This window comes from Planococcus citri, chromosome 4, assembly GCF_950023065.1.
Source record: "Planococcus citri chromosome 4, ihPlaCitr1.1, whole genome shotgun sequence".
Taxonomy (NCBI): domain Eukaryota; kingdom Metazoa; phylum Arthropoda; class Insecta; order Hemiptera; family Pseudococcidae; genus Planococcus; species Planococcus citri.
This window is the reverse complement of record NC_088680.1, coordinates 16,360,658-16,373,923: the sequence shown is the minus strand read 5'-3', so window position 1 is coordinate 16,373,923 and position 13,266 is coordinate 16,360,658. Positions and strand designations below refer to the sequence as shown.

The following is a 13,266-nucleotide window of genomic DNA, read 5'->3' as shown; positions in this document are numbered from 1 at the left end:
CCATATCCAGTGAGAGGATGTTTTTGTTTGTTTGATTAATTTATTCAATTGCGTAGGCGCTTGGAACAAAATCAAATCACCGAGATACCATCGAGAGCATTCTCGCATTATAAACGATTAAGAAGAATGTGAGTATGATTTAATGTCTTTTGATTTATTAAGTATTTAGTATACATAGGTAGAGGTCCATTTATACGTGTACTTGAATGTATCATTTCGAAGAAGAAGATCGGATGGGAGAGTTTTTCGGTGCAGGTGGAATGAAGAAGAAGAAACGAGAAATTTGAAAATGTGTACTAATGATGTCGAGACTGTTGTTGTTGTGGATAAAAAATTATTTTGGTTGTGGTAGAGCAGGGCAGAGTTCCACGAGTTAATCTAAAGGAGACTGGAATATCTGTCATTGGATAATATTGTAATAAATGATTAGATTTTTCTTAGAAAATGTTGAAAAATTTGGGAATTATTGAGTGAAACTTGCGTACCTATAGGTCTTTTTTGTGTGTAATTTTACTGAAATGGAAAGAGTCCTTTATAATGCCATCGTTTCGAGCGAATCATTCGCGAACGATTTGCGGAGTATGAAATCTTGGAATGAGTTTTTATGAAGTATGAATTCATCATCGTAAAATACATTGATGATTGAACATATTTTCAAAATCGTTCGCAAATGACTCATTTAAAATGGAAATCGGTCAGTTTGTTAATTCAGTTCAATGTTGGGCTCAATGAGCTCGATAGGTTCAGAGTTTCACTTCAAAAATGGTTCTTTCCAGAAAAAGATCGGTCGAATCGTTCGTGAACGAGTTATTAGAAATCTACACCACTAAAATATTTTCATTGCCAGTTCATTTTTGGCGAGGTTCGTTTATTTTTGAAAATATTTTTGAAATTGTTCGCGAATGATTCGTTTGTGAAATGAATCGTTTAGTTACCAGTAATTCGATTCAGTGACCTCGATTTCGATATTTGAAATTTTCTGTAATTTTATTTACTTTGTTTTTCAAGACATTCTTATTGTCAATCCTTTTTTTGAGTGAGCCGTTCTCGAGTGATTCTTATTCTGAGTGACTCACATTTTTTTTTCGAATGATACTTCAACAATATAGAAAATGGAATTTAATCATCAAAGAATGAAAGGAAAAATTGAAGTAACCAAGGATCGATTTTCTAAAGTGAATCATTTGTATGCATGTGAATAGGTTTTCGATTTCGTTCGCGAATGATTCAGTGCGGTGAACATGAATTATTTACTTTCATCTTTGTTGACGCTCCAAAATGAATCTTCATTGTTGATCAAAATTCACGTTTCGTTTTTTTTTAAATTTTTTTTATTGAAAGATCTGGCGCAGCTGTTTTTAATGAACGAATCATTGGAATCGTTCGCGAACGATTCATTTCAACGAGTTTGAATTTTGAAACAATGAAATTTTGTTTCAACATAGTGATTTTTATCTGTTCGGGGATTGATTTTCTATTTCGTTCGCGAATGATTCAGTTCAGTGGATTGGAATTTTTGAATTTTCTTTGTACTGTCGTTTCAAAATAATTCACCATGTGATGTAACTTCCTGATTCGTTCGCGAACGATTTGTGTTTTTGTGATCATTTGTAGAGTCGTTTCGTTTCCTTTTTGTCGTGTTTTCTAGTGAAAAATGGATGAATTATTCCTGCCGTTCGCGAACGATTCAGTTCGTTTAATAAATTTGAAACTGTGAAATTTTGTTTCTATACAATTTTCATTTTTATTTTCAAAATGAATCACTTGTACGAGAATTGATTTTTTGTTTCGTTCGCGAATGATTCACTTCTGTGAACTCGAATGATGAATTTCCTTTTTAGTTGGTTTAATTCCGTTTCAAATTGAAATCAATATCAAGTAGTCCAATTTTTCAATTTGTTCGCGAATGATTCATTTTCTAGTGAACGAATTATGCCGGTCGTTCGCGAACGATTCAGTTCAATAAATTTAAAATTTTTGAAATTTTGTTTCCATGTTTGTATTTTGGTTTGCAAAATGAATTACTTGTATGAAAATTGATTTTTTTGGTTCGTTCGCGAATGATTCAGTTCAGTGAACTCAAATAGTTGGATTTTTTTAGATTTCATTCCGCTTCAAATTAAAATCGATTTCGATATCATGTTGTCCAATTTTTCAATTTGTTCGCGAATGATCCATTTTTTGTGAACGAATCATGCTAATCGTTCGCGAATGATTCAGTTCAATGAATTTAAAACTTTGGAATTTTGTTTCCATATTTGTATTTTGGTTTACAAAATGAATCACTTGTATGGAAATTGATTTTTTTGTTTCGTTCGCGAATGATTCATTTTTCTAGTGAACGAATTATGCCAGTCGTTCGCGAACGATTCAGTTCAACAAATTTGAAAAATTGAAACATTTGAAACACTGAAATGTTGTTTATATTTTATTTTGATTTTTTAAGTAAATCACGTCTTGTATGAGAGTTGATTTTTCATTTCGTTCACGAATGATTCAGTTCATGAAACTTGAATTATTCAGTTTTATTTTTACTGTCGTTCAAAATGGAATCACTTTGATCTAATTTTTCAATTCGTTCGCGAATGATTCATTTTCTAGTGAACGAATTATGCGAGTCGTTCGCGAACGATTTAGTTCAACAAATTTGAAAAATTGAAACCACTGAAATTTTGTTCATTTATTTTGATTTTTAAGTATAAATCACTTGTATGAGAGTTTGATTTTTCATTTCGTTCACGAATGATTCAGTTCATGAAACTCAAATTATTCAGTTTTATTTTTATTGTCGTTCAAAATTGAATCACCTTGATCTAATTTTCCAATTCGTTCGCGAACGATTCAGTTCACTAGATTTAAAACACTGAAATTTCATTTTCATTGATTTCTTAAAATGAATTGCACAAGTTTGTGAGAATTGGTTTTTCGTCTCGTTCACGAATGATTCAGTTAAGTTGATTCGATTTATTAGACTCTCTTTTTTTCAACCGTTATTTCAAAATGATTCATTATTATGTGATCCAATTATCGAATTCTTTCGCGAATTATTTGTTTCTCGTGTTTTCTGTCTTTATTAAAAGATTACTACTTCTTATTCTAGTCGTTCACGAACGATTCATTTCAGAAATTCGAACCAATTGCTCGTTTCTCATTCGTCTACATGATCCATTAGCTTGAAAAAATACAATATTTCATAAACCAACCTTAAGATAGTCTGCAAGTGTCGCCAATTCTTTCAATTTTTCCTCAAAATAAATTTTTTTTCTCAAGGGCATTTCGACTCTTTACCTTTATTTATACGCAACTTACGAGTAGACTCAATTCGCTATACATTAAACTCGTAATTCAACGTTTAATTCTCGCGTATTGTTTACAATTCCAGCGACTTGAGCAAAAACCAAATCGTGAAAGTAGCTCCGGACGCGTTCCAAGGCCTAAAATCTCTAACATCGTTGTAAGTATAGTATACGCGCATATTTTAACGTAGATATAGCCGACCAGACCCTCCGTTATAACGCTTCGCTTTTCTGGTATTTAATCAAAATGCCGTTTTGTTTTTTCTCTTTCCCCTACAGAGTAATGTATGGAAATAAAATAAAAGAATTAGGAAACGGAGTTTTCCACGGATTAACCTCGCTCCAGTTGCTGTGAGTACACTATAGAGAGTATAATATAATGTATTTTTTAATTTTTTTTCTCTCGCACTTTCCGCATTATAAATTTTAATTCGTTAAAGCGGATTCGGACCTGTATATTTTTATTCGTCTTGCGACTCGTTCGTAGGTATAAGGCGCGAAAAGTATCTGCGAATTTATATTATTTTTATCGAATTAAAACGGCGAGATTCGTGCGAGATAAAGGAGAAAAAAAATTGAATTTTCGTTTCGAATTCGAAATGAGAATTTATTTATATATGTATCTCGCTATCTTAAAGTATATGCAATACCTATCTATTCTGTACAAATAATGAATTTTTTCTTTCTTCGCTGCACAGGTTATTAAATGCGAATGAAATCTCGTGCATTAGAAAGGATACATTCAAGGATTTGAATTCGTTGAATCTACTGTAAGTATACAGATATAGTACTCTAGTGTATATTATGTATAAGCGTAGGTAGTAGAGACCGTCACGATGCGTTGTACAACGTACGTTGTTCACATATCGGCAGCGTGCAACGCGTTGCCGTGTTCAAAAAAACAACGTCCAACGTGAACCACGCTGCTCGTTGTCAACGTTGCACAACGCCGATATTGCCGATGCTTGACTGCGATGACTCATCCTAAACTCCATTATCTAACACCTGTCCTTATCTGTCCTTTTCAATACATTTGAATCATTGCAATCAGCTGTTTTAATATTTTATTCGAAGTGCCATCTTTAAAAACATACTCGTCGTTGCGCGCGCATGACTAGAACCACATATCGTAGCCTGCCGACGATGCATCGTGCAACAACAACGGCATCGTACGTTGCCGTTGTACGGTGTATCGTCGCAGCTCGATATCGCGTTGCCGTTGCCGTTGGAAATAACGCCAACGTGACGGTCTCTAGTAGGTAGGTAGGTACGACGAACCAAGCCACAAAGGGGAACGGAAACGTAATATGGGCCGAGCGAGGGGGAAAAGAAGGGAGGGAAGTCGAAAGCCTGGAGCTTTGTAATTATAGCTTTTTATATAGGTTTTAACGCGTTTTATCGTATGAAACGTCATCAATTAAAAAGGTCGCTGGCTGGGTGCTGGGGAGTGCGCGCGAGGTACCTGCGAGTATTTCGGGGCAGGAGGAAGTGCGGGGGAGGGGTGGGCGAACAGTCGCGGCGTCGTTTTTAAATTAAATGAAGTGAAAATACGAACTTGGAAAATGGTCTCCGGTGAAATTTTGTCGTCGTCGTCGCGTTGAAATTTTCATCTAGTTTTTGAGGTTAGCGTAACCATTTTCATTTATACATAGAGAGTAGGTAAAAAGTACACCGAGGGGAGGTTGACGAAGGGGTGAAGAGAGGGGGTCCAAAGCTACATCATTTTACACGCTACATTAACATTTACGAATACATTTGCCTGTGTCGGATCTCCGGCGAGGATTCTCGCTCATATTTTCATGCTCTTCATCTACTCTGTTTTCGCGTTTTTTTAATAGTTTTTATGTGTCGGCGCACGCTCCTCGAGTGTAAGCGAGACAAAGAAACTATAAACCGGGCTGGGCCCTGAGATAGGTGATGGGCGAAACGAAGAGAGACGAACGCAGTTAGTTGCTTACTATTATTTGACAACTTATTCTCCGAAGAATTTTCGCGCTCCTCTGTACTTTTCAACTATTCATGGTTTGTGAGAGAATTTTAACGGTAACGGTGCAGCAAAAGGTATTTTACACGGTGTTGAATTTTTAATCGACTCAGCCACGCCGGATCCGGGAGATTTATTGTTAAACATTTAAAGAAACAAGCTGAACTTATGTACTATGTAGTACAAGTTCCCCATTCCCTGAATGGTTGTTGTTGTTGTTGTTGTTTAGCCAAGCGAAAACATTTTATCAGTGTTGGAATTTTTGTTGAGTTGGAAGGAGGGGTTGTTTGGATGGTTTGGATTGGAAATTGATTTTTTTTCGAGTTGAGGTATGTATATTTGGAGGAGGGGGATTATGAGGATGATGGGGAAATTATCGTTTGTGTTGTGATGTGAGTGTACTCATACTTGAAGATTTTTTTTTTTTTAAATCGAGTTTTGAAAAAAGGAAGAGTAGAATCCATTTGGGAAACGCCTAAAAATGAATGTTTGAAAATTTTTTATTGAACATCGAATTCGTGTGAATAAAGTCCCCATTTTTTTTTGGGAGAGGTCAACTCATGGATACAAAAATTCTTGCTCATTTTTTAAAAAGATGCCAATATCCATTAAATCATAAAATATTTTCAAATTTCCAAAAATGATTCTTGAGTCATAAACTACTACAGACTGCTCAATAAAAGAGTGTGTTTTCTGAAAAAAAAAAAAAAAAAAAAAAAAAAAAAACTAAGAAGCGATTGATTTATTTTTATCTGACAGCAATGTATTTTGAACCGGTTTAATCAGAAATAATTCAAACTGGAAATCCTGTTCAAACTACTTCTCACCTGTCATCTTCAAAATCAAGTTTAACTGCTTCAAACTGGTTTAAATCTAGTCCAAACCAGTTTACATGGTCAGAACCAATTGAAATCACTTTAAAAACTCGTTTTGAACCTGTTTAAACTGCTTCAAGGCAGTTTAAATCATTTCCGAACCGACTGAAACTACTTTTAATTCAGTTAAAAGCACCTGTGAACCGGTTTAAATCTCCTTGAACTAGGTTGAATTAATTTCAAACCAGTTTAAACCAGTTTTAATCTAGTCTAAACAACTTCCAAACTGTCCAAACCTTTTTAAAATCAGTTTTAATTGCTTTAAATTAATCTGGTCAAACTTGTTCAAACCGGTTTGAATCGTTCCCAGACTAGTTTGACACGCTTTCAAATCTATCGAAACCGTTCTTGTTCGGGTTTGAACCAATTGTCGCTTGTTTGAAACGGTTCTAAACCTGCTCAAACGACTTCAATGAACCAGTTGCAACTAATTTCAAACTTGTTTTCACAAACTGGTTCAAACCTATTTCAAACCAGTTTGAACTGGTTTCAAATTTATTTAAACCAATCGTGGATCCGGTTTGAAGTAATTTCCTCTTGTCTGAACTGCTTTAAAATCTGAGCAAATAACTACAAACCAGTTTTAATTGGTTCCAAACTCGTTTCAATTTGGTTCTAAACCGATTCCAAACCAGTTTAAACCGCTTTCAAACACATTGAAACCATTTTGGGACTGGTTTAATCAATTCCTGTTTTCTACTTCAAAATCTTTTGAACAACTTCAAACCAGTTGAAACTAATTCAGAACACATTCAGATTGCTTCAAGTCGGTTTAATGTCAATTTCAAACCAGTTTGAACTACTTTCAAAGCTGTCTACACTACTTTTGAACCCTGAATTTTGTTATGAACCACTTTCAAAAGTGTATGATGCAGCTTTGGAGTTCTCTGATTAAAATTTTCCTTGTGCATTTTTGATGAAACGTGAGTCAATTTGAACTGGTTCCTTGATTATTTTGAAAATGTGTTGGAATTTAAGGCATGAGATGAGGAAACACCGGTTTTGAAATTTTATTATTTGGATTAAGAGAATTGGGCTTCATGTTATCAATGGAAATGTTTTTGCAAAGAATGTACTGTTTAATCGTTCAATTTCTGGTTTTTTGGAGTTATTAGAACTGGTTACTCCATTATCCGTTTATCTACCAGTTGCATCACTTTTGAAAAAAAAACCAGTTGCAACCAGTTGCAATTTTTTTAGATTTCGGAACTAATTTAGTAGACAACTTACATACCAGAAATACCACCAACACCAGTTTGAAAAATGATAATTCTTGGGTTAGGAAACCAATTAATTGTTCATTGCTGGAAACTGGTTTCAATCCACTGACCTCAGTTTGGTTTTTGTCTGTTGATGAATTTTGATGTTTGCTAGAATTTTCAAATGGTTTCAGCAAACTTGGATTTTGTTCATCAAGTATCTAAGAATTTCAGTTTTTTGTGAACCGGTTATTCGCTGTATAGGAACTGGTTGCAACCATTCATTAGAATTGATCGGTCCAATTTGTAATTATTTCAAGTGCTTTTACAGCAGGCAATAGTTTCAGAAAATCTGGTTGGAACCAGTTATCAAGTTGAAAAACTGGTTGTTCATGAGCAGAAACCAGTTCAAACCAGTTGATGGGATTGTTATCAGAGTGTTGTGATTGTGAACAAAAGTGTTTGTGATATCCTTGAAATTATTTCAATATGATCTTTTTCATCAATAACTTCTCATGAACCAGTTAATTGGGATTATGGAACCAGTTTCAACTGGTTGCGGAAGTTTATCAGTTATATATTCAAAATTTCCCAAACATTTCAAGTTTATAAGTTGTAGATGGGATTATTATTTTCACTTTTTGAAATCACTTTTAAAATCACTTATCTGTATTCACTTTTATCATATCAATGTCAGAAAACTAACCGGTTGCAACCAATATCATGATTTTCTGATTGTGCAAGTTTATATAACTCTTTGACAATATCGCAGTTCAATTGACAATTCATGTCAAAAAACAGCGATTGTCATGAGCAGAAACCAGTTCAAACCAGTTACCAAAACCGGTTTTCATCTGTAAATGAATGTCAAAAAACAAACTGGTTGCAACCAATATCATGATTTTCTGATTGTGCAAGTTTATATAACTATTTGACAATATCGCAGTTCAATTAACAATTCATGTCAAAAAACAGCGATTGTCATGAGCAGAAACCAGTTCAAACCAGTTACCAAAACAGGTTTTCATCTGTAAATGAATTTCGTTGAGTTTCAAGATCTTCAAAAAATTGTTAATGAAGGCTAATTGTATGAGGTTTTTTATTACAAGCTGTGGTTATTTGCTGTAAAGAAACCAGTTCCAACCAGTTTTGAAAATTTGTTGAATTTGGTTCACGTGACTATAGTTTTGCAAAAGGGCATTTTTTGGAACTTTCATTTTTTTTCAGAATTTCAAACCATTTTTTTCGCGTGAATTTTCACGGCATTAATTTCAGAAAATGAGATTCATTCTGACCACTGATTTTTTTCTTCAAGAACGCAAGTTTGTGTCGACTTTTCTCTCGTATTTCGTCGCAATTCCAACTCCATTAGAGAAAAAATTCATCATTTTCGCCACGTCTTTGTTATACCTCTCTTCTTTATGCCTTTTTCACAAATCATGAAATATTCACGTAACATCGTCTTCGTTCAATTACCCAAGTTACTTCTTACGTAGTAGGTACCTTTCTGCGTAGGTACGTTACGTACCTATAAAAGCAACGTAATTCCCACTCGGCAAGCTGCACCACGCCATCACCATCGGTGGCCCAAAGGAAATACCTACTCGAGCTGTATAAAGGGCCGACTGCGGCGCGACGCTGTAATCTCCGACGAGAATTCGTTCGTCTCTCTGTTTTAACAAATTTGACGACGCGATTTCATATTCAAAATGCGTGAAAAATTGTAAATTAACGAAATTGATAAGTGGCATCGGTGCTGCGGAAAAGAGAATCGAATGAACGTGAAGACTCGACGAAAGATGGATAGATGCGGAGGGAGAAGGGTAGACGACGACGACGTTGAATATTCATGCGATAAAACACAGATAGGATGACTATGGCGATGACGACGACGACGACGTCTCTTCGTCGTGTTCTCAGCTCGTTTTACCTTTTAATGCAAATTTCATTCGGTTACGGCGGCTCTGGCTCATCGTCATTTCGTCGAATCGAATGAAATTTACCCCTTTTCAACATGTTCGGTGCGGTGAAGGCTGCTGCAAATCCAAACTTTGACAGGTTTCGGTGTATTTTCGAGTATTAATAAAATGTTACCGCGTGTATCGAATCGAATTATACAAATCGAAAAAATTCTCGAGTTTGATTTCCCGCAATATGCCTTCTTTTCGACAGTCTTGATTGCGTACTTTTCTTTTTTTTTCCTTTTTATAAGTAGGATGCTTGGGCGAACTGTTTGAAAAGGTGTAGGTGTAGGTAGGAGTAGGTTCTGTTTAATTATGAATTCTGTGCCGGATGCGACGCCGATTTTTTAAGGGGACGGTTTAATTAAGAAATTAACATATCATAGTAGAAGTGGCAGGTACCATAGTAAACGAGATGGCTAATTTTTCAACAGACTGGGTTCGGTTTTCCTACCACGAGTTTAATTTCTCGGTTTTATTTTCTTTTTCGCAGGTCGTTGTACGATAACAATATCAAATCACTCAGCAACGGAACTTTCAACAATTTGAAGAGTATACAAACATTGTGAGTATATTGGATTTGATTAGTTTTGCGATAATTAACGAAATTGCGGAACACACTGTACCCCAAGCAAACGTTTAATGTACTCGAGACGATTAAATCCCTTCACTGTGTTGAAAAAACACTGTAAAAATGGTCGCCCCAATGCCGTGTCATAAACAGCAGACTGTTTTATTGTTTAAAAATTTGTTTATTATTATTTTTTTTTCTAATATAAGCTCACACACGTAACGTACTCGTGTAAATTTTGAATCGTATATACGTAGATTATACCATTATGTAAATACCCTATACAAGCTTGGGGAAAAAAGTACCTATACTAATAATCCACTATGTTATTCTGTTACAGACATTTAGCTCGTAATCCGTTCATCTGCGATTGTAATTTACGATGGTTGGCCGAATATTTGCATAAGAATCCGATCGAAACATCCGGCGCTAAATGCGAAAGTCCGAAACGTATGCAAAGGAGAAAAATCGAATCCCTTCGAGACGAGAAATTCAAATGTAAGAAAGTTCAATTCGCTCGCAATAAGTTTTCGCTACATAGCATAGTGCAAAATGAAACATCTGCCTGGCGGTGGATACCCCCATCGTAGCCTGCTAACCCCTTTCTTTTCTAAAAACACGAACGATTTTCCATAAGTTTCACCGTCGTCATCGTAGTCGTCGTCGTATCGTATAACTTGTCGTCTGAGAGTAGATATAGGAAGGAATACGCAATCCGAGAATGGCGGAGAGTATCATTCGTAATACGCACGATGACTACGGTGACATCTGTCTATGAGAGAACTGACAATGAGAATCCCTTCGAAGGCATTTTATCGCATTTGCGACCGCATATTATACCGAATGCATAATTAATAATGATGTGATGTTTACCAGGTATCGAAGATGTATACAAAGAGAACGGTTTGGGAGATTGTGGTAGCGATGTGGCTTGCCCGAGCGGATGCACTTGCGATGGTACCGTGGTCGACTGCTCAGGATTAAGACTTACAGAGATACCCAAAGATATTCCTATTCAGACTACCGAATTGTAAGTATAAGTTCTCGTAGCTGATGGCAAAGTTGTTGATAATCTTGATCGAAGAGTTGGTATTAATTTTGAACTGGTTTCAGGTTATTAGCCAATAACGAATTGACGGTGGTTAAATCAGACGGATTGATTGGCAGATTGCCCAATTTGTATAAGTTGGATTTCCGCCGAAATCATATTTCCAAAATTGAAGAAAATGCTTTCGAAGCGTCGTCTAAATTGTTTGAATTGTAAGTATGAGAGTGGACTGTGTGAGATGAGGTTGTTGGATGGGTTATTGTTAATGTTTAATGTTCATTTTTGTGTTATAGGAATTTATCAGAGAATAAAATCAGAGAAATTAATAACAAGATGTTCAAAGGATTGCATAATTTGAGAATTTTGTAAGTATGAGATGTATTTTTGGTTTGTTTGAGGAGACTCAGTGATTGATGGAAATTTTGGGTGATGTTGTCCATTGACCACTAATACCATTTCTAAGACTGGTTGTTGAATTTCTTTGGTCATTGGCATTCAATCCACAAGTCAATTGACCAATATCTTGGGTTTCTTGAACAGATGAACACCCTTCTGTGGCACAAAATCATTATTTTAATGGAAATTTCTCTCTTTTTGTTTCAGATCACTTCACGATAATTTGATCACATGTATCATGCCAGGTTCATTCGATATGCTGACTGCTCTACATACTTTGTGAGTATAATGTTGCTAATTTGATGGATGGAGACAGAGTGAAAGAGATGGAGAAGATGCTGAATGAGCAAACCATCTAACTGACACTCTATGCAAACGACAATTATTGTTTTAACACATTTTATCATTAATTAATAGGAATTTGCAATCAAATCTGTTCGTATGCAATTGCCATTTGGCCTGGTTCTCGGAATGGTTAAGGAAGAAGGGTCTAACCGGAGGAAATGCCAAATGTACTGGTCCAGCGAATGTCAAAGACATGGCTATTTACGAATTATCAACGTATCAGTTCAAATGCACAAGTAAGTATTGTTCAACTTTTGGAATTTACAAGATGGTAGAAGGCAGGATTGTAAAATTTGTTGATTTTTGTTAAAGGTGATAATGATCAAGGCTGCTTGGGCGAAAATTATTGTCCTCCGAAGTGTACGTGTACTGGAACCATTGTCCAATGTAGTCGAGCAAAGTTCACGGAAATACCTCGAGGACTTCCGGCTGAGACTTCTGAATTGTAAGTAACTTTTCCTTGATTAGATACCTATTTGTATTATGGAAATTTGTTGATTATTGGTTTTCTGATGGGTTGACTTTTGATTTTGAATTAGGTATTTCGATGTGAACGAAATAACCAATGTGCAAGTGGAACGCATCAGTCATTTGAAATCGTTAACCAGATTGTAAGTGTGAAGTTGACTTGAATAAATTGTGAAAAAAATGGAAAAAACCGTGTTGATAATTTGAATAAAACTAAATGTTTTTTTTTGTTGTTGTTGCTGCAGAGATTTAAGCAATAACCAGATTACAGTTTTATCGAATTACACGTTTGCCAATCTTACCAAATTGTCCACATTGTAAGTATGATTATTGATATTATGTTGTAATGTGTGCTTGAATAATTTTAAGGTTTCCTAGACTTTTTCATCAACTCAAATTCCAACATGAACTTAACGACAACTTCAGCTAAACTTATCATGCATTAGGTTACTAGTTTACTTATCTCAACTTCCAATTTGACTTTGCCCAAGCTTCAGAGTTGATTGAAAGGCAACATTAGTTGAACTTCCACATTTCACAATACTGAGTTATAGTGTAGCATCATGTGAAGGTTAGTGTTGATCAACCTTCATTACCGTGGTTTAACATGATCAGAACTTCAACATCGGCTAATCTTCTGCATTGTCATTGCCTGAACTTCTCTTGTCATTATCAAAAGTTCTAAATTGGTTGAACTTTATCGTTGTTGGTTAATCTTCAAAATTAATATTACCAGAATTTTGATGTTGGATTTTACTTATCATCAACCGAATTCAAAATTGACTCAACTTCAGCACTCATTAAATGTAATACGTATTTAATCAAACTTCAGAATGAGCTGAACTTCTATCTTGATTCAACTTTAGAATCAGCTGATCTGCCTGCATTGATTAAACTTGTGCTGTTGTGCACTGACTGAACTACATAATATATTGTGATCATATCATCCGATCAAACTTTTGAGGGGTGACATGATTGAATCTGATGAAAATTCTGACCTAATCTAGTCTAGTCTAGTCAGATCTTGTTGGACCCGGGAAATGTCCATACCTTTAGTTCTGATCTTCTGATTCAAGTCAGATGCTATCATTTTTTGGTTGGTTCTGAATTGGGCAAATGTCGA

General features: G+C 35.4%; 1 protein-coding gene across 1 annotated transcript in view; it reads left to right on the top strand.

Moving 5' to 3' along the window:
* The window catches only part of sli (slit guidance ligand), a 445,788-nt gene that overhangs the window by 420,046 nt on the left and 12,476 nt on the right, over nucleotides 1–13,266 (top strand). Inside the window, exons 8-21 of the mRNA XM_065359909.1 lie at nucleotides 57–128; nucleotides 3,383–3,454; nucleotides 3,576–3,647; nucleotides 3,995–4,066; nucleotides 9,809–9,880; nucleotides 10,227–10,384; nucleotides 10,763–10,916; nucleotides 11,000–11,146; nucleotides 11,228–11,299; nucleotides 11,538–11,609; nucleotides 11,748–11,911; nucleotides 11,988–12,120; nucleotides 12,215–12,286; nucleotides 12,389–12,460. Coding sequence (XP_065215981.1) covers nucleotides 57–128; nucleotides 3,383–3,454; nucleotides 3,576–3,647; nucleotides 3,995–4,066; nucleotides 9,809–9,880; nucleotides 10,227–10,384; nucleotides 10,763–10,916; nucleotides 11,000–11,146; nucleotides 11,228–11,299; nucleotides 11,538–11,609; nucleotides 11,748–11,911; nucleotides 11,988–12,120; nucleotides 12,215–12,286; nucleotides 12,389–12,460 — 1,404 coding nt within the window. The remainder of the gene's footprint in view (nucleotides 1–56; nucleotides 129–3,382; nucleotides 3,455–3,575; nucleotides 3,648–3,994; nucleotides 4,067–9,808; nucleotides 9,881–10,226; nucleotides 10,385–10,762; nucleotides 10,917–10,999; nucleotides 11,147–11,227; nucleotides 11,300–11,537; nucleotides 11,610–11,747; nucleotides 11,912–11,987; nucleotides 12,121–12,214; nucleotides 12,287–12,388; nucleotides 12,461–13,266) is intronic.